Below are 21,342 nucleotides of genomic sequence, written 5' to 3' on the forward strand. Positions count from 1 at the left end.
CTGCAAAGAGAAAACACTGTCCCTGACTGTCCATGTCTTGTTTGGACTTGATCTGACAAACCAACACACAGAGTCATGCATAAGTTTAGCATTTGTACTGGACAACTCCTTGCCAAACCCATGAAACAATTCCATGCCTGTAACTAGAACAATCAATGTGGGGTTTGTGTTGCATCAGTTTTTTTAGCTCCCAGACAGTGGAAGACATAACTACAGAGCTCACACTGCAGGGACAGACTGCATGTCACATTAAAACAGTCTCAAGTTGTGCCAGGGGAGGTCTAGGCTGGATGTTAGGAGGAAGCTGTGGTCAGAGAGAGTGATTGGCATTGGAACGGGCTGCCCAGGGAGGTGGTGGAGTCACCATCCCTGAAGGTGTTCAAGAGAAGCCTGGATGAGGCACTTAGTGCCATGGTCTGGATGACTGGATAGGGCTGAACGCTAGGTTGGACTGGATGACCTTGGAGGTCTCTTCCAACCTGGCTCATTCTATGATTCTATGATTCTAAAACAACACAACCAGCTGTGATCCCTTCAATGCAACCTCAACATTTTGTAAATAGTGCCACCAATTATTTCTTTTGTGTAATTTACAGTGCAAAGGCTTTGTGTGTCTACAAAGAAATCCATTCATTGCATTTTGATGCAGAAAACCAATCTCTGCCCTGTTTCAGCAGCAGCATTCTGAGAGCAGCCATATCCTCCCAAAATCAGTGAGGATACTTTGGCCACAGCAACTCCATGCAGAGATACAGGCTGGGGTCGGAGTGGCTGAGAGCAGCCAGACAGAGAGGGATCTGGGGGTGCTGATTGATACCTGCCTGAACATGAGCCAGCAGTGTGCCCAGGTGGCCAAGAGGGCCAGTGGATCCTGGCCTGCATCAGGAATGGTGTGGCTAGCAGGAGCAGGGAGGTCATTCTGCCCCTGTACTCTGCACTGCTTAGACCACACCTTGAGTGCTGTGTTCAGTTCTGGGCCCCCCAGTTTAGGAGGGACATTGAGATGCTTGAGCGTGTCCAGAGAAGGGCGACGAGGCTGGGGAGAGGCCTTGAGCACAGCCCTACGAGGAGAGGCTGAGGGAGCTGGGATTGGTTAGCCTGGAGAAGAGGAGGCTCAGGGGTGACCTTATTGCTGTCTACAACTACCTGAGGGGAGGTTGTGGCCAGGAGGAGGTTGCTCTCTTCTCTCAGGTGGCCAGCACCAGAACAAGAGGACACAGCCTCAGGCTGTGCCAGGGGAAATTTAGGCTGGAGGTGAGGAGAAAGTTCTTCCCTGAGAGAGTCATTGGACACTGGAATGGGCTGCCCGGGGAGGTGGTGGAGTCGCCGTCCCTGGAGCTGTTCAAGGCAGGACTGGACGTGGCACTTGGTGCCATGGTCTGGCCTTGAGCTCTGTGGTAAAGGGTTGGACTTGCTGATCTGTGAGGTCTCTTCCAACCTTGGTGATACTGGGATACTATCCAACATCTTGGTTCAGTTAGGTAAATGCATGTAAAAGAACCCATCTCCTGCTGCATTTAATCAGATGTTTGCTGTCTTTGAATCACTCAAACAAGAAGGGCAGTGATGTGATGTGTGACACTTGACACGTTCAGCGTTACCCCCATGCTACAAACCCTCCAGGGGCTGCACCCAGAATCACTAACCACAGAAGGTCTTAAAATGCATTATTCATCAGATTAAAAAAGTAAGCCAAAATGAAATTTCACTCTGGCATGTCTATTGGGGTCAAGGCAAATGTTTCAGTCCTGCACCTCTGCCAGAACAGAAGGAGCTTGCCATTTTAGGTGAGGAGGGTAAGGGTAACAAGCCCACCGAGCGCCCTGGTTTGCCATATAAAGAGATGTCTGGTCACAGCCACCAGAAGATCTTTTGGTGCTGAAATGGCTTCATTAGTGTATTTACACCATTCAAATGATATGTTGGAGCACTGACACGTGGCCTTTAACAGAAGTGTGCTGAGTTCAGCAGAAAACCACAGGCACGTTGAACATTTCAAGAACACAGCTGGTGCTAACTTCATTGTGGGAGAGTAAGAGAAAACTGAACCCTGGGGCAAGAGCAGCTACATTTTGCTCTTTTCTTAGAGCAGTTTATGCAACCACCATAACCAAATGAGAAGGAGAGTCCCGTGACACAGCACAGGCTTTTCGATCCGATCCTTAAACACTGGGACCCAGGGGAGTTGCTGTGTCCTTCCTGCCAGTGTCACTCTCAGAGCACCTTCTATTCTTTACCTATTTTGCCTTTGAGCACCTTCAATTCTTTACCTATTTGGCCTTTGAGCATCTTCAATTCTTTACCTATTTTGCCTTTGAGCACCTTCTGTTCTTTACCTATTTGGCCTTTGAACACCTTCTGTTCTTTACCTATTTGGCCTATGAGCACCTTCAATTCTTTACCTATTTTGCCTTTGAGCATCTTCTATTCTTTACCTATTTTGCCTTTGAGCACCTTCAATTCTTTACCTATTTTGCCTTTGAGCACCTTCAATTCTTTACCTATTTTGCCTTTGAGCACCTTCAATTCTTTACCAATTTTGCCTTCCCTAAGGCACTTTTGCCACTCAGAGCTGAATGAGTGCTTACACCTAACCATACATGGGCATAATCTCATGTCTGAGAAGCACAATTCTCTTCCTCCACGCTAGATTACTGCACAGCTTTCCAGGAGGCACCACTATTTATGACTGGAATATCACAGTACTGATCTCCTCGCAGCTACAGCTTGGGTAAGAGCCATCAGCAGAAGTGAAGAACCATCTTGAAAACACAGCTTCCTTCCCTGTCAGTTCTTAGATCTCAATTTGTGACACATTCACCAGCCTTCAGACATTGGGGCTGTGCTAGTTTGAAGCTAGCTAGAATGTTTTGGTGAGAACAACTAGATTACAGGCTGTGAAATACAAACAAGGGTGATGTCTGCTTCACTCATAGGCTTGCTGGGATGTATAAGAACAAGAATCCAAACACAGATAAGGCACTTCTGCCTGGGGCATTGCCTGAGCTGCACTTTTTTCCCTCTAGCCTCTCTGCTGTCTCTCTGATTAATCCACTTTGCTTCCTAACCCCCTGGCCGAACCTCCATTCTTCCTTGGGACTGGGGTAAGGTTGAGAGGGGTGGGAGAGAGGTGGAAGGGTGGTTGGGAGCTCCTCCTGGGGACTCAGGTTTCTGAGAGGGCTGTTGTGCCTCTGTATTACCTTTTACCTTGTATATTTCTGTATATATCTGTGCATACTGTAACTATCTGCTTGTGTATTGAGCTAAGCTGTGAATGTAAGCTTCATTCACATCTCCAGAGCTGGCTGAGTCTAGTCTGGGTGATTTCCAAAGTGGGGGGGGGGCAGGGAACACCCAAACCACCACAGGGGCCTTGAAGCAGCACTTGGTTGAGTGCATCTCTCCTGTACTTTAGCAAGCATACCTCTGTCTGGGATGAGAAGCTTGCAGGGCAATGCCAGCGGCGTGATGGAATGCTGATACACCAGAGCTGTCAAACTGCCTGTGGTCAGAAGTGAAACAAGACATGCACAGTTAACTTGGTGGACAAGAAGAATGCTTAGCAGGCATGCTGTCCCCTCAAGTATTTTACAGACCAAGTAACCTCCCCCCCTGCCCTTTAAAAACATCCTCTTGGCACCTGAGCCACCATCTTCTGTCAGCTTTTGGGTATTCATGTTCCCCAGCACTGTCCCAGCTGGATGTGCTTGAACTCATTCATCACAATCACATGCTCCCTTTCTCTGCTGAAATTCTAACCTAAATGGCTTAGCTTTAATCACTGAAAGCACAGAAATGACAGACCCAGTATGGAGGTCAGAGAACTCCTTCAGTGCTCTTATATTCTGCACATGTAGTAAAATCTTCCAAGTAGAGTAAGAGCAGAAGTGGTCAGAGCTATGTGATGAGGCAGAGAAAGAGCAAGGAGCTCTGACTCTTAGCCATCTACAGCAGTGATGTATGTAGATCTTTCTGTTAAATCCTTCCTTTCTATTCAGTAATGTTTGTGATTTGGGCTGGCTTAAATCATAAAGCCTTAGTCATCCTTGGTGTCAGCAAGCCTGGTCATACTCTGAGAAGTGAGGACAGCATAACCATTAGTCTGTACAAAAAGCCATCTTTCAGGACTGTCTACTAACAGACACAGAACACTGCAGTCAGGCACCTGGGGAAAAACCAAATACAATCTCACTGCTGCTCACAACAACCCCATGAAGGCTGTAGCTGTGGGACAGATGCCCCGTGGAAAAAGAGCTGGCAGTGCTGATTCACAGCTGCTGAAGACAAGCCAGCGTGTAGCCAGGAAGGTCACCAGCATCCTGGCCTACATCAGGAATAGCATGGCCAGCAGGACCAGGACACAGATTGTCCCTCAGTGCTCAGCACTGATGAGGCTGCACCTCAAACACTGTGTTCAGTTTTGGGGCCTTCACTACAAGAAGGACATTGAGGGACTGAAGTATGTCCACAGAAGGGCAACAAAGGTCTGGTGAGGAGTGGCTGAGGGAAGTGGGGTTGTTTAATCTGGAGAAAACGAGGGAGACCTTCCCACTCTCTACAACTCCCTGAAAGGAGCTTGTAGTGAGCAAGTGTTGGTCTCTTCTCCCAAGTAACAAGCGATAGGAGGAGAGGAAATGGTCTCAAGCTGCTGCTGTTTGAATATTAGGAAAAAAGTATTTCCTGCAAGGGCAGTCAAACATTGGAACAGGCTGCCCAGGGAGGTGGTGGAGTCACTGCTCCTGGAAGTGGCCAAGAAAGGTGGACATGGCACTCTGGGACACGATTTAATTGTCATATTGGTGTCAGGTTGACAGCTGGACTTGATGATCTTACAGGTCTTTTGTAACAGAAACAATTCCATGATTCTAAGGAAGCTGGGGAGGGACTGTTTACAAGGGTATGTAGCAACAGGCCAAGGGCAATGCTTTTCAACTAGGCAAGGGCAGATTTAGATTGGACATTACTGTGAGAGTGGTGGAACACTGGAACATGTTGCAATTGAGGCCCTATTCCTGGAGAGATCCAAGGTGAGGCTCGATGAGGCTCTGAACAAGCTGATCTAGCTGGGCACGTCACTGCTTACTGCAGAGGGGAGCTGGACTAGCTGACCTCTAGAGGTCCTTTCCAACCCAGTGCACCCTGTGATTCAGTAACAGTGATCCAGCTCAGCTGGATCTAAACAGCACTGATGTTGATCAGGTGCACCTGTGCTAGAATGCCCATCACATGTACTTTAAGGTACATAACCTTAGAATGGGCTGTTACAGAAATCACCAGGACCCAAGCAAAGCATTCTCTCATTTGCACACCATCCAAGTCTACAAGAGAGCTCTGGCAAAGGCAAAGTGTTTCCATTTTCAGCCTCCCCACGACTCACAGCACTTACCAAAGTATGGTTCGTTTGGGCATCCTTTCAAGCGTACCCCCTTGTGAGTGCATTCAATCAGAAAATGCCTTACGAGTTCATTTGACAGATCTCCAGCTGGGTTGGAAAAGAAAAGGAAAAGCTCGTGAAGAAAAGCTGTGAACAGACCAACAGGCTCACAAATTAGCAGCTCTTTATGAAGCACTTTTCCACATTATCACCAAATCTTTTACACACAACACGGGAAGGATACATGAGACCTGCTCTGCTGCGAGGTTACAAGCTGCAGCATCGAGGCTGTTCTGCCTAACAAGCAAATGCCTCACTTCAGACACAGAAAGGAAAGGGAGTTGTGCTAAGAGATTTGCATCCATATATACATCAGATGTCCAAAATGTCCAATACAGACATGCAAAGACATTCAGAAAATGAATTGTTAGAAATTCTGATGAGAATGAGAGAATCATTTGGCTTGGAAGGGAGCCCTCAAGCTCATCTAGCCCACCCCACTGCAGTCAGCAAGGACACCAGCAACAAGTTCTATCTCTACAGATGAACAGTATTCAAAAGACACTTGTTCTCAATCCAAACTTCTAGCAAAACCTAGGGGAAAAATAAAAAGACATTTGGACAATTTAGGATGAGCCAGCAGTGTGCCCAGGTAGCCAAGAGAGCCAACGGCATCCTGGGCTGGCTCAGGAGCAGTGTGGCCAGCAGGACAAGGGAGGTTATTCTGCCCCTGTGCTCAGCACTGCTCAGGCCACACCTTGAGTGCTGTGTCCAGTTCTGGGCTCCTCAGTTCAAGAGAGATGTTGAGGTGCTCGAAGGTGTCCAGAGAAGGGCAAGGAAGCTGGTGAGGGGCCTGGAGCACAGCCTTGTGAGGAGAGGCTGAGGGAGCTGGGGGTGTGCAGCCTGCAGCAGAGGAGACTCAGGGCAGAGCTCACTGCTGTCTACAACTCCCTGAAAGGAGGCTGCAGCCAGGTGGGGTTGGTCTCTTCTGCCAGGCAACCAGCAACAGAACAAGGGGACACAGTCTCACGTTGTGCCAGGGGAGGTCTAGGCTGGATGTTAGGAGGAAGTTGTTGTCAGAGAGAGTGATTGGCATTGGAATGGGCTGCCCAGGGAGGTGGTGGAGTCACCATCCCTGGAGGTGTTGAAGCCAAGCCTGGCTGAGGCACTTAGTGCCATGGTCTGGTTGATTGGCTATGGCTGGGTGCTAGGTTGGACTGGATGAGCTTGGAGGTCTCTTCCAACCTGCTTGATTCTATGATTCTTAAAATCTATATTTAAGTAAGAAGTGAAAAACTCACTTCAATAAACTGTAGAGTTCTGGTCCAAAAAGTATTCATCAGAAAATTCCCAGGCAAAACTTGTCTGTTAAGAAAAACTTGTACCCAATGTGACAAGGGAGTAAAAGTGTGATAAAACATTTCCAATTCCTAGTGACAGTTCTGCTTGCAGAACTTTGCCTTCCAGATCACAACAACAGCAGGCTTAGCTGCCAAAGGGCCTCTCAATGCCAAATGTTTGCAGTTTTACTCTAAGCCTTTGTGCCTGAAAGCAAACAATGACAAGAAACACTCAGGCTTCACTAGATTTTTAAAGGCAGTTTTTCTCTCTGGGGAATCTAGGACAAAGTGAAACTGTTGAGTGTCTTGAGGAAGATGAGACTGCAAGGTCAAGAGGCACACGAAAATCCCCTGCAGATTCGTTTCAATATATCCATGCAGATGCACACATAAAATTAAGACAACTTCATTACTTGTTTAAAGAGTGGTTCACAGAACTTCACACTTGCCTGTGGATTGGTTCTCTCTCCAAGTGAACAAAGGGACACAGCTACCCAACCATTCAAACCTGAACAAAGGAGCCACAAACACAAAGGCTCCCTTTGACTCAGCCACAGCTCAGGAAACACCACATGAAGGGTTGCCCTGTCAAGCTAACCCAGATGAATACATTCATCTGGTGTGCCAGTTTGAAGCAGGCTAGAATGTTTTGGTGAGGAGGACTAGATCACAGGCTGTGAAATGAAACCAAGAGTGATGTCTACTTCCCTCACAGGCTTGCTGAGATGTATAAGAACATAAGTCAAAACACAGATAAGACACTCAGCACCACTCTCACTGGGGCTGCTGGCTGAGCTGCATCTCTCTAACCTCACCCTTCATTTTGGGCTAATCCACTTTGCTTCCTAACCCCCTGGCTGAACCTCCATTCTTCCTTGGCACTGGGGTAAGGTTGAGAGGGGTGGGAGAAGGTGGAAGGGTGGTTGGGAGCCCCTCCTGGGGACTCAGGTTTCTGGGAGGGCTGTTATGTTTCTGTATTACCTTTTACCTTGTCTATTCCTGTCAGTAACTGTCTATACTGTAACTCTCTGCTTGCATATTGAGCTAAGCTGTAAATATAAGCTTCATTCATATTTCCAGAGCTGGCTGAGTCTACTCTGGGTGATTTCCAAAGTGTGGGGGGGCAGGGAACACCCAAACCATCACATCTGGAGAGCAAAAACTTCTGTGCAAGCAAGCACTGCAAAGATCAGCTTTTCCAAGAGCTTCCTCTCTGCCACTATGCTCTCATCATTACTAAAAATACATTCATACAAGTGTGTGGGAGGTGGAGAGCCCTGGAACAAGAAACAGTGCAAGAGACTGAACAGATTTGTGCCTTCTGGGATCAAACGGTGGGAACTAAAAAAGCTAAGTATCATAGAATCAGCCAGGTTGGAAGAGACCTCCAAGCTCATCCAGTCCAACCTAGCACCCAGCCCTGTCCAATCAACCAGACCATGGCACTATGTGCCTCAGCCAGGCTTTGGTTCAACACCTCCAGGGCAGCAATTCCATGTAGTATTATGCAGTATTTCTCATTATTGTTATATAGTACTACTAGAATTATTCATAGAATCACAGAATCATTTTGGTTGAAAAAGACCTCTAAGATCATTGACTCCAACACCTCCAGGGATGGTGACTCCAGCACCTCCCTGGGCAGCCCATTCCAATGCCAATCACTCTCTCTGACAACAACTTCCTCCTAACATCCAGCCTAGATCTCCCCCAGCACAACTTGAGACTGTGTCCCCTTGTTCTGTCGCTGGTTGCCTGGCAGAAGAGCCCAACTCCACCTGTTACAGCCTCCCTTCAGGTAGTTGTAGACTGCAATGGGGTCCCCCCTGAGGAAGAATGCTAAAGTCTCAAGGGAAATTGTCTCTTGCTACTACTTGCCTATGGTACAACTACCATAAACCAGCTCCTAGAGCTTGAACTTTCATGTCTGCCTGGATTTTGGTGATCTGATAACAACAGAAAAAATACCAAACCACCTTTAGCCACTTTCCATTCACCTCTTGTTGCTATCACCCACCCCAGTGGAGAACACCTCTGTGCTAGTTTGAGGCTAAGTGGAATGTTTCAGCAAGAGAAATTAGATGATAGGCTGTGAAAGAAAACAATGGTGATGTCTGCTTCACTCAGGGGCTTGCTGAGATGTATGAATACAGGAACAACACCACAGGTAAGACAGAATTTGTGTGTCTCTGTCAGAGCCTGTGCTTTTATTTTAACCCCTGGGCTTCTTCTGTGTGACTAATCCTTCTGCTTCCTAACCCCCTGGCTGATCCTTGCAGCTCACCTTGACCATAAGGCAAACTCTGAGATAAGGCAGAGGGGTGGGAGAAGGTGGAAGGGTGGTTGGGAGCCCCTCCTGGGCACTCTGTTTTCTGGGAGGGCTGTTGTGTTTCTTTATTACCTTTAACTTGTATATTTCTGCCTATAGCTGTAAAATACTGTAATATCTGCTTGTACATTGTGCTAAGCTGTGAATATAAAGCTTCAGTCCTTAACTTTGAGCTCAGCTGAGTCTAGTCTGGGTGATTTCATAAGGAGAGGACAACACAGGTAACACCCAAACCATCACAACCACCAACCTGGTTTTCATTAAGACACTGTTGAGCTTTCTTGGCAATAAAATAGGATTGCATGGCAAAATGTTATTAGACATTGTCTCAAGGTACCAGATTAAGCACAGAGAATTTGTAGAGTGATTCTGGTAGAGGTGGATCACTAACCTTGCCCCAAGGTAACAACAAATGTAATACAAGCCTGGGTTATTATAAACCAGCCAGCAGCCAAGCAATCTACCAGCCCCAAAGCCACACTTGCAGAACCACAACAGGGCAAAGCACTGCTTTCCTGGGATCTCAGCTTCTTCACCAAGCACCACCCACCACTGAGAAACAGCTTAGCCAAAGTGAAACAGCAGCAATGAAAGCCACCCAACTGCCCTTGCACAGCAGCACAAACAGAGCCAAGGACACAACAGGCACTGGCAGCTCAGTTCCCACACACTGACTGATGCTTTTGCTATGTTTTTCTCACTGCACCTTTCACAGCCATCAGGCACAAGTTGTAAAGGGAAGCACAGGAGCTGAGAGACTTTAGCATTTGGCTGGGGCAGCATCAGGCATGGACCTCAGAGGTCTCTTACCCCATGAAGACATTCATTTGAACAGCTTATACACACTTCCAGTTCTATTCACATGGCAACAAACAGAGCCTTCAGATCACACCCTTTACTACCCATGCATACTAACTACATTGGTTACTTACAGACCTACACCCCCATTCCTCCCCTTCACACTTCCATTTATCTTATCTACCATCTACACCATGAAGTACTGATTGTTTCAATACTGAGCAGAAATATGTCATTCCTATAAGATTAGGTGGCCTGCAGCACTCCTTTTAAACAGCAATCATCTCAGAGAATCTCCTCAGATTTATAGCCAATGTAGATCTGTTTCAAACCCAAACCTCAGGGTCAAAACTACTCAACTTCCAAGTATTCCAAGCACAAATACTACTTCAACTATCCCAAGCACAAATCCAGGCTGGGCAGTGAGTGGCTGGAGAGCAGTCCTGAGGAGAGGGATCTGGGGGTGCTGGTGGATGAGAAGCTCAGCAGGAGCCAGCAGTGTGCACTTGCAGCCCGCAGGGACAACCAGAGCCTGGGCTGCAGCAGCAGAAGTGTGGCCAGCAGGGCCAGGGAGGTGATTCTCCCCCTCTACTCTGCTCTGCTGAGACCCCACCTGGAGTACTGCATCCAGTTCTGGAGCAGTACTCTGGATGTGGAGATGCTGGAGTGTGTCCAGAGCAGGGCCAGGAGGATGCTCAGAGGGCTGCAGCAGCTCTGCTGTGAGCACAGACTGAAAGAGTTGGGGCTGTGCAGGCTGGAGAAGAGGAGGCTCCCAGGTGACCTTCTTGTGGCCTTCCAGGATCTGAAGGGGGCTACAAAAAAGCTGGGGAGGAACTTTTTAGGCTGTCAGGGAGTGACAGGACTGGAGCAAAGCTGGAGGTGGGGAGATTCAGCCTGGATGTGAGGGGGAAGTTGTTGAGCATGAGAGTGGTGAGAGGCTGGAATGGGTTGCCCAGGGAGGTGGTTGAGGCCCCATGGCTGGAGGTGTTTAAGGCCAGGCTGGCTGAGGCTGTGTGCAGCCTGCTCTAGGGTAGGGTGTCCCTGCCCAGGGCAGGTTGGAACTGGCTGATCCTTGTGCTCCCTTTCACCCTTGATTCTGTGATTCTAACTTTCCAGCCAAGCAAAAGCTGTACACAGTGGCATGTGGATCCAGTGCAGCCTTTTGGCTGCTAGGGAGGACCCATTACTGAGATGACCCAGGTTGTCTCTTTGGTTGATAAGGCACAGCACATCCACAGCCACAGTAAACACACTCCAAAGCTGTGGTGAAACTATAAATACAACAGACTTACCTTACCCTGTCTCCTTCGATACCAATTGGAGCCTGTAAATTAAGTTGCACTTAACTGTGAGAGGGGAAACTCCTCCAGATTGTTACCCATTGTGTGTGGATTGTAAATGACACAAAGCACACAGTACCTTTCTTGTTCAACTGCAGCACAGAAGGAGGTGGTGTAGCAACTTTCATGGCCAGCCCATAGGCTCCCCGGAAGGAATGACTGTCTCTGACAATGAATGAGCCAGGCTCCTTGTCCTTCAGAACAGCAATGGCTGCAAAGGGGGGCAGGAGAGAGAGAAAAACAGCTACTGAGCCACACACACAGCCAAGAGGTGCACAAGAGCAAATCTACTATTAACAGGAGGCTAAAGGAAATAACAATCCTGTTCTGTTTCCATTGCTGGAGGACTGAATTCAAGCCTGTTTGGTCTGAGTGCTAACATCTTGTGCAAGTGTCACAGGCACTTCTTTCCAGGGAAGCCTGGAGTAAGGATCCCTCCTGATTTCTAAACTGAGAACAGTGCACAGATCCCATCGAGATTCACACAACCAGGTGACTCCTGCTTACATTTTGTCAACCTGTTAGAAGCATGGCAGAGAGCACAGCACAGCTCTAACCCCAGAAGCTGCCCCAGGCTGACTGCACAGCACTGTGCCTCAACATGAGCCAGCAGTGTGCACTTGCAGCCACTAGGGCAAGGGAGGTGATTCTCCCTCTCTACTCTGCTGAGACCCCACCTGGAGTACTGCAAGCTACTGGGACAAGAGGGATGTGGAGATGCTGGAGTGTGTCCAGAGAAGGGCCAGGAGGATGCTCAGAGGGCTACAGCAGCTCTGCTATGAGGATAGAATGAGGGAGTTGGTGCTGTTGAGTCTGGAGAAGAGGAGGCTCTGAGGTGACCTTCTTGTGGGCTTTCAGTATCTGAAGGGGGCTACAAAAAAGCTGGGGAGGGACTTTTTAGGCTGTCAGGGAGTGACAGGACTGAGGGGAGTGAACAAAGCTGGAGTTGGGGAGATTCAGACTGGCCGTGAGGAGGAAGTTGTTGAGCATGGTGAGAGGCTGGAATGGGTTGCCCAGGGAGGTGGTTGAAGCCTCATCCCTGGAAGTGTTCAAGGCCAGGTTGGATGAGGCTGTGGGCAGCCTGCTCTAGGGTAGAGTGTCCCTGCCCACAGCAGAGGCATTGGATCCAGACGATCCTTGTGGTCCCTTCCAACCCTGACTGATTCTATAGACATGTAGAATCTGAGGCATGATCTTCTCTCTTGAGGCAAATGTGTACACATCCTGTAGTACCCATCTGTGAGCTGGTGAAGGAAACAACTCTTCTCACAATAACCTCTGACGTGTGAAGTGGAGGAGCAGGAATATCTAATCCCCTGCAACTCAGCAGTACTCACATTTTTAAATCCCCAAGGGAACAACAGTATCACAGTATTATTAGGATTGGAAGAGACCTCACAGATCATCAAGTCCAACCCTTTACCACAGAGCTCAAGGCCAGACCATGGCACCAAGTGCCACGTCCAATCCTGCCTTGAACAGCCCCAGGGATGGTGACTCCACCACCTCCCCAGGCAGCCCATTCCAGTGTCCAATGACTCACAAAGTGTCCAATGTGCCCACAAAGCACAGGAAAAAGGAACAAGTGCTCCCCCTCCTCAGCAACACAGCTTACAACACTTTTTCACAAGTGTTTTTTAGCAGCATTCCAAGCTAAAAGGTTGGGAAGATTCTCATGACCTCATGCAGGTAGGTTTGAACTGCCTTTTATTAGGTTCCATTCAGGAAGTGCTGTTTGCATGTTTAAAGACTCAATTCTCATTATGGGTGGGGAAAAGACAAGGGAAAGGGGACTGGAATGCAAGGAGCAATAAAACATCACCCGAAGATGAATTAGCAATCTGTTTTCTATGCTCTTTATTCCCCTTGGCTCATATTTAACTAGTTGAGAAAGTCTCAAGTAGACAGACACAGCAATCTGTCGTTTGCCAGGGGCTGAAGGCTATTTTGGTTTAGGAGGAACCAATCTGTCATTCTTCCTTTTTAACAAGCACATTTTAAGGATCCCAATTTGAAATGTGCCATGGTGTGGTTGATTGGCTAGGGCTGGGTGCTAGGTTGGAGTGGATGAGCTTGGAGGTCTCTTCCAACCTGCTTGATTCTATGAAATCATAGACTCATCCTGCCACAATTCACTAAATACATTTCAATACAGCTGAATATAATGATACAGACACAAGGGCCATAAGCTCAGCTGCAAAGCACACACTGTTTTATTGCTGCAAGGACAAGATGTAGCTCTTGTGTAGATACTTCCACATAGGTACTAAAAGCTTTCCCCATCTCATTTAATAATATGTCTGATTATCAATGTACTACTCTGGGGATTGGTCTCTTCTCCCAGACAACCAGCAACAGAACAAGGGGACACAGGGCTCCTCAATTCAAGAGAGATGTTGAGGTGCTGGAATGTGTCCAGAGAAGGGTGACAAAGCTGGTGAGGGGCCTGGAGCACAGCCCTGTGAGGAGAGGCTGAGGGAGCTGGAGGTGTGCAGCCTGCAGAAGAGGAGGCTCAGGGCAGAGCTCATTGCTGTCTACAATTACTGAAGGGAGGCTGTAGCCAGGTGGGGTTGGTCTCTTCTGCCAGGCAACCAGCAATAGAACAAGGGGACACAGTGTGAAGTTGTGGCTGGGGAGGTTCAGGCTGGATTTTAGGAGGAAGTTGTTGTCAGAGAGAGTGATTGGCATTGGAATGGGCTGCCCAGGGAGGTGGTGGAGTCACCGTGCCTGGAGGTGTTCAAGAAAGGCCTGGCTGGGGCACTTCATGCCATGACTGGCTAGGGCTGGGTGCTAGGTTGGACTGGAGGAGCTTGGATGTCCTTCTAATCCAGTTGATTCTATGATTCTACATCTGTTTGGTACAGCATAAAAATGTTGTTCCATGGGAGTGTTATTTTGTGACTTCCAAAGAATAATGTGTGATACTTGCAGCTGACAATGAAATTTAGGCTACATGAGGATGCTTTTATGATGACTTCCAGCTGATCAGAATCAACCAGGTTGGAGGAGACCTCCAAGCTCATCCACTCCCAACTCAGTTGGAACTAGATGATCCCTGTAGCTCCTTCCAACCCTGACTGATTCTATGATTGTATCACCCAGCCCTATCCAATCAGCCAGACCATGGCACTAAGAGCCCCACCAGGCTTTTCTTTTCTAGTTATTCCCTCTTTATCATCTCTCAACCTATTACTATCTGTGCAGAGAAACACACATAGCTGAGATCATGCCAGAGCAGCACACTTCTACTCCATGTCTTTCTGCAAGCTGAGCTGTTTGGTAATCCATCACACACACATCTGCCATTCCAAAACCTGCAGCTATTCAAGTGAGGTGTACTGGCAGCAGCTACCACAGGCAGATTTAAACTACTCTGTGGTTAGCTCAGCTAGCTTCATCATTTGTTTAATTAATGGAGGCCTGATTAATTAATTTAAGGACTGTTTGACTGCCTTCCATTCTCAAATTCAACCTCTGGCTAAAAGAAATTAAGTAAGGTTGTCTGTGGCCTTTTTAGGTTTTGGTTGTTGTTTTTTCTTGCACTGCTTTTTGACATCAAAACCTTCCTGGCAAATTCACCAACTGGCTTCTGTGCCAAAGGCTAAGCCAGGCTATACATCTGTGCTGACATACCTTGTTCTCTTGAAATATCTGGCTTATACCAGAACTTGGATGTGTCCTGGACAAATTTTACAGTCACCTGTTTATCTGTTGTGTTCTCTGTAAAATAAAAGAAGAGGGAAAAAAATAAAAAGCCAAGAAAATTAGTGAGTAAAAAAGCTTTTTTCTTTTTTCTTTTCCCACTTTTCTTTCCAGCTCCTGATCACTTTAATCATGAAAACCCCTCAGGATTACAAAGGACAATGTAGGGAAACTCTGGCCTGGTTTAGAACCATAACATTGTACACTAGGATTCCAAAAGCATTCTTCAGGTTTCACTTCACAAATCCCATCAAATAGTAAAGCTCCTTACACTCACAAAACTCTAATAAACACAGAGCTCCTCAAGAGGATGCAGTGAGTACACTGCTCTTGGCAGCAGGCTAAGGAAGGTGCAGCAGGAAGCCAGCACTTATTAAAAGGAGTTGTACTTCGCACTGCTCGCTTGTGGTTTGGCAGTTCAAAAAGCAGGCTGCTGCTGGCTGACATCTAGGGAAGCAGAGACAGAATTCTCCCCTCTGAGTAACACAAAGCCAAGAAACTGGTGTCACTCACTGCACATATGCCAGTACTCTGAGCCATTTCATTCTGATGCATTTCCCCCCCCCCCCCCCCCACTACCTCCCCACTTTTATATCCCCTCCTAAATGCTTTTCATCAGCACCTATAAAACCTGATGTCTTTTCCATTTCTCTTACCTGGCACTGGGGAAGTGCTTAACGTCTTTGAGAAATCTGGGAGGACATTTGGGAAGGGGATGCTGATTGTGCTTCCACTGTGGGGGCTAGAGAAGCCACTTGAAGAAGGTGACACAGAGGCAAAGGAGCGGTCTCCTTCAGAGGAGCGCTTTTTCTCTGGGAGAGGTGGCTGGGCCTGTAGCTTCCCTCCGTGCTGCTGCTGAGCCAAACTGTTCTGGCTGCTGTGTCCAGAGGCCACTGTAAGAAAGTTCTGTGTCAAAGAGCCATTGTCCTCGGCACTTGCCACTGCTGAGCTCACTGTTTTAGGAGAGACGCCAGCATTGGCTGTGAAAGCAGCTTGCTTCTCCTCTCGGGGGGAGCTGTTGCTCCTGCTGCCCCCAGCGTAGCTCAGGTAGGACCGGGCACTGCTGCTGACAGCAGGTTCTTGCTGTGGCTCTGCTGGGGAGCTCTCCAGACTGTTCAGGGTGACGACTTGCAGTCCTGGAGTTTGGAAACGAGTCAAGAGAGAGCCATCTTGCACAGCATTTGAGAACTCAGAGGGCACAAGGTAACCTCCTGGCTGCCTGCTGTTTCCCATCGAAAACTGGAGTGATGAGGAAACCTTAGAGCTGCTCTCGACCCAAGGAAGTTCTGGTGCAGAAGAACTGTCAAAAAGAAACAAACACACAACCCCAAACTGAACACAAAAATAAAACAACAGCCACATATAGCCACATCTGTGCCTCTTCTGACCATTTTTACTATGCATAAACAAACCTGAGGTGGTGGTAGCTAAGCTGTAAAGAGAGGTTGTTCGGATACATTGACTCCAGGAGTTTGTAAAGGGCTGGTTCTGGAAAATGCCATTTAGCACAGGTTAAGAACTTTGTTTCAGTTGGGTTTGGGTTTTTTTCGGGTTGCTCTGGTATTTGGTCTATCTGCAAACTGATCTGAACACAAAGCACAATGAGGCCTGCCATGTGGACTGTGATGGGAACTGATCTGCCACAGAATTGTGTTAAGTTTTTAACTCCCTCTGTTGTGGAGGGTCTCCACATCTCCTCTTGAGCAGTATTCATCACCAGGCTTTGTTGTTTGCTGCTTCAAGAGAGATGTTGAGGTACTGGAATGTGTGCAGAGAAGGGCAATGAAGCTGGTAAGGGGCCTGGAGCACAGCCCTGTGAGGAGAGGCTGAGGGAGCTGGGGGTGTGCAGCCTGGAGAAGAGGAGGCTCAGGGCAGAGCTCATTGCTGTCTACAACTACATGAAAGGAGGTTGTAGTCAGGTAGGGGTTGGTCTCTTCTGCCAGGCAAGCAGCACCAGAGTAAGGGGACACAGTCTCAAGCTGTGCCATGAGAGGTCTAGGCTGGATGTTAGGAGGAAGTTGTTGTCAGAGAGAGTGATTGGCATTGGAATGGGCTGCCCAGGGAGGTGGTGGAGTCACTGTCCCTGGAGGTGTTGAAGCAAAGCCTGGCTGAGGCACTTAGTGCCATGGTCTGTGGTTGACTGGCTGGGGCTGGGTGCTAGGTTGGCCTGGATGAGCTTGGAGGTCTCTTCCAACCTGGTTGATTCAATGAAAAACGGCAGGAAAAACATTCAGAAAGAAGGAAACAGAATTTTCCAGATAAAGTTTGAAGTAGGAATGTAAAGTTGATAATGATGGCCCAGCCTGATGAGCTTACAATTCATATTCACTCCAAATGAAATGTTACATTGACTCCTCCTCAGAAAATGCTAACAGACTTTGTTAGGCTTAGGATTCACATGCATGATCACAGAAAGAAAACATTCTTTCCCAGTCACTGATTGAAAATGGAATCAATTAGGTGGCAAGATAAATAAAAGATAAATACCAGCATACTTGAAGTGCCCTCTGAGAGTCTGGCACACCAACCATCAGCATTTCAAACACTTAGTGATAAAAAGGAGGCAATTATCCAAGAACAAGAACAGGATAATTAGCCACGAAGGAATGTTGCTGCCTGGAGAAGGAATCCTAATAGCTGTACTGTAACACCTCATCTAAAGAGTAAATACAGGGCACATCTAATGAGTAGCACTTCATTGCCCTGCTCTTCTGAAGCTTCTAACAGTAGGATGGGTCTCCTTGTTTGTTCAATGTGTTTCTCATTCAATGGTTTCAGTTGGAAAAGACCTTTAAAATCATTGAGTCCAACCGTTCCTTACCCTACCAAGTCTGGTGCTAAACCGTGCACCTCAGTACCACATCGCTGGCATCCAGGGGTAAATTAGAAGGGGTGTGGGCTAGTAAGTCGACAGAAGTTCTCCTCCCCCTCTACTCTGCCCTGGTGAGGCCACATCTGGAATATGAGGAGAGACTGAGGGAGCTGAGGTTGTTTAACCTAGAGAAGAGGAGGCTCAGGGGTGACCTCATTGCTGTCTACAACTACCTGAAGGGAGGCTGTAGGCAGGTGGGGGGTGGCCTCTTCTCCCAGGCAAGTTGTGCCAGGGCAGGTCTAGGCTGGATGTTAGGAGGAAGTTCTTCACAGAGGGAGTGATTGGCATTGGAATGGGCTGCCCAGGGAGTTAGTGGAGGCACCGTCCCTGGAGGTGCTCAAGCAAAGCCTGGATGGGGCACTTAGTGCCATGGTCTGGTTGACTGGCTAGGGCTGGGGGATAGGTTGGAATGGATGATCTTGGAGGTCTCTTGCAACCTGGTTGATTCTATGAGGTCCAGGTCTGGGCCCCTCAGTTCAAGAAGGACAGGGAATTGCTTGGAACAGTCCAGTGCAGAGCCACAAAGATAAGTGAGTGAACATCCTCCTTACGAGGAAAGGCTGAGGGAGCTGGGGCTCTTCAGCTTGGAGGAGGGGAAGCTGAGGGGTGACCTCTTCAGCGTTTAAAATATGTGAAAGGAAAGTTTTGGAAGGACAGAACCAGGCTCTTCTCATGACAAGGAGCAATGGGTGCAAGCTGGAGCATAGAAGGTTCCACATAAACATATGGAAAGGCTTTTTTCTGTGCAGCAGGCTGCCCAGACAGGTTGTGGAGTCTCCATCTCTGGAGACATTCAAAACCATCATTAAATGTCATAGAATCAGAAAGGAGAGAAGAGAAACTCCCTTCTCAGCTCCTTAGATGCACTGAATCATAGAATCAATAAGGTTGGAAGAGACCTCCAAGATCATCCAGGCCAACCTATCACCCAGCCCTAGCCAGTCAACCAGACCATGGCACTAAGTGTCTCATCCAGGCTTTTCTTGAACACCTCCAGGGACAGTGACTCCACCACCTCCCTGGGCAGCCCATTCCAATGCCAATCCCTCTCTCTGACAACAACTTCCTCCTAACATCCAGCCTACAGGAGGAAGTCACAACCAAACCCCAAAGTCCTCGGATAACTGCTCTGCAATGAAGCCTCAAGCAGAACACCGAGGCTGTACACTACAGTTACAAGAACTAAACAACAGTCTTTTCCTACCTTTCTCCACCTGGGACAGGACTGTTACTTGAAACAGTGCATGAAGAGGAGAAACAGTGCTGAAATGAGGGATCTGTCTGCATGTTGGCCTTCAGCAAAGCAGGGTTAGTGCCCACAGAGCTGTCAGACGTCAGAGCGTGGCCAAGAGCTTCCGGGTAACTTGGAGATTCTGCAGCAAAGGAGACAAAGCAAGAGGCATGTTGAAAGAAAACACAGCTCACATTTTTATGGTCTTGGAACTGAAATAAATGTTTATAGAATCATTGAATCAGCCAGGTTGGAAGAGACCTCCAAGCTCATCCAGTCCAACCTAGCACCCAGCCCTGTCCAATCATAGAATCAACCAGGTTGGAAGAGACACCCAAGCTCATCCAGTCCAACCTAGCACCCAGCCCTGGCCAATCATAGACTCATGGAATCATAGAATCAATCAGGTTGGAAGAGACCTCAAAGCTCATCCAGTCCAACCTATCCCCCAGCCCTAGCCAACCAACCAGACCATGGCACCAAGTGCCTCATCCAGGCTTTTCTTTTCTTATTATTCCCTCTTTATCATCTCTCAACCCTATTATCACCTGTGCAGAGAAACACACACAGCTGAGATCATGCCACATCATGAGATCATGTTATTTTTATATACATATATATATATATATATATATATGAGGTAGTGACAGGACTAGGGGGAATGCAGCAAAGCTGGAGATGGGTAGGATCAGGCTGGAGGTGAGGAGGAAGTTGTTGAGCATGAGAGTGGTGAGAGGCTGGAATGGGTTGCCCAGGGAGGTGGTTGAGGCCCTATCCCTGGAGGTTTTTAAGGCCAGGCTGGATGAAGCTCTGGCCAGCCTGCTCTAGGGTAGGGTGTCCCTGGCCATGGCAGAGGGACTGGACCTAGATGATCCTTGTGGTCCCTTTTAACCCTGACTGATTCTATGATTCTAAAAGCCTTACTGAAACCAAGATGAGTAGCATCTTTCTCCACTTAGGCACTGAGTTAGTCAGTTCACTGAAGAATGTTATCAGGGTGGGTAGTATGTGACTTCCCTGTTGCAAATCTATGCTGACAACTCTCAATCATAAGCTTTTTCCTTCATGTGTTTGGAAATGATTTTCAGGGTTAGTTGCTCCATCACCTCCCCAGAGACTGAGGTTAGGCTATCCAAGCTTGCAATTCACTGCAGCATTCCTCATGCCCTCCCTGAAAATGGGAGTGATGCTCACTCTCCATCCAACTTTGTCTTAAACACCTCCAGGGATGGTGTCTCAACCACCTCCCTGGGCAACCCATGCCAGACTGTCACCACTCTCATGCTCAACAACTTCCTCCTCACATTCAACCTGAACCTACCCACCTCCAGCTTTGCTCCATTCCCCCTAGTCCTCCCCTACCTGACATACATATATACATATATATATATATATATGTATAAACCATGGTCTCTCACAACAGCCTCATAAACAAGCTGACAAAGCATGGGTTACACAAGTGGACAGTGATGTGGACTGAAAGCTGACTGAATGGCTGGGCCCAGAGGCTTGTGCAAGCAAGCTGAAGCAAATCCACTGGCAGGTAAGTCACTAGCACTGTACCCCAGGTGTTGACACTAGGGCCAAAGTCATCTCATCATCAAGAAGTATGATCAACAGAAAAGTGTGAGCAGTGATTGATAAAGCAAGTGGTTGTGCTGCTATTTACAAGTGGAAGAAATGGGCCAAGCACCAAGTATCTCCCAGAAGTTCAACAAGGGGAAATGCAAACTCCTGCACCCTGGGAAGGAATAAGCCAGGTAGCAGTACATGCCAACGGCCAGCTCATTGGAAGTCAGCTCTGCAGACAGAGTTCTGATGGAGCTCAAACAAGCTGATCATGAGCCACCAATGCAACCTCACAGCAAAGGTGGTCAGCAGTATGCTGGGCTGCATCAGAAGCAGTGCTGCAAGCCAGTAAAAGGAGGTGATACTACCTGAAGGGAGGCTGTAGCCAGGTGGGGTTAGGCTCTTCTGCCAGGCAACCAGCAACAGAAGAAGGGGGGACAGTCTCAAGTTGTGGCAGGGCAGGTCTAGGCTGGATGTTAGGAGGAAGTTGTTGGCAGAGAGAGTGATTGGCATTGGAATGGGCTGCCCAGGGAGGTGGTGGAGTCACCGTCCCTGGAGGTGTTCAAGAAAAGCCTGGCTGAGGCACTTAGTGCCATGGTCTGGTTGACTGGCTAGGGCTGGGTGCTAGGTTGGACTGGATGATCATGGAGGTCTCTTCCAACTTGGCTGATTCTATGATTCTCTCTCCTTAGTACCACATGTGGAGCTCCATTTTTGGGCTCCTCAAACATGAGAGACACAGACTTGCTGAAGCAAGTCCAGCAGAAGGCTACAAAGATGCCTGGAG

The 21,342-nt window shown here is 48.0% G+C and overlaps 1 protein-coding gene across 6 annotated transcripts in view; it reads right to left on the reverse strand.

Annotated features, from left to right (window-relative positions):
* TNS3 (tensin 3) overlaps nt 1–21,342 on the reverse strand; it is a 269,285-nt gene that overhangs the window by 12,812 nt on the left and 235,131 nt on the right. For all 6 annotated transcript variants that reach the window (XM_064169929.1, XM_064169928.1, XM_064169927.1 and 3 more), the window contains 6 exons: nt 18,960–19,128; nt 15,540–16,183; nt 14,815–14,901; nt 11,261–11,392; nt 5,387–5,482; nt 3,425–3,502 (listed from right to left, as the gene is read on the reverse strand). In XM_064169929.1, coding sequence (XP_064025999.1) covers nt 3,425–3,502; nt 5,387–5,482; nt 11,261–11,392; nt 14,815–14,901; nt 15,540–16,183; nt 18,960–19,128 — 1,206 coding nt within the window. The remainder of the gene's footprint in view (nt 1–3,424; nt 3,503–5,386; nt 5,483–11,260; nt 11,393–14,814; nt 14,902–15,539; nt 16,184–18,959; nt 19,129–21,342) is intronic.

The sequence above is a fragment of the Pogoniulus pusillus genome, chromosome 32 (genome assembly GCF_015220805.1).
Source record: "Pogoniulus pusillus isolate bPogPus1 chromosome 32, bPogPus1.pri, whole genome shotgun sequence".
In the NCBI taxonomy this organism is placed as follows: Eukaryota; Metazoa; Chordata; class Aves; order Piciformes; family Lybiidae; genus Pogoniulus; species Pogoniulus pusillus.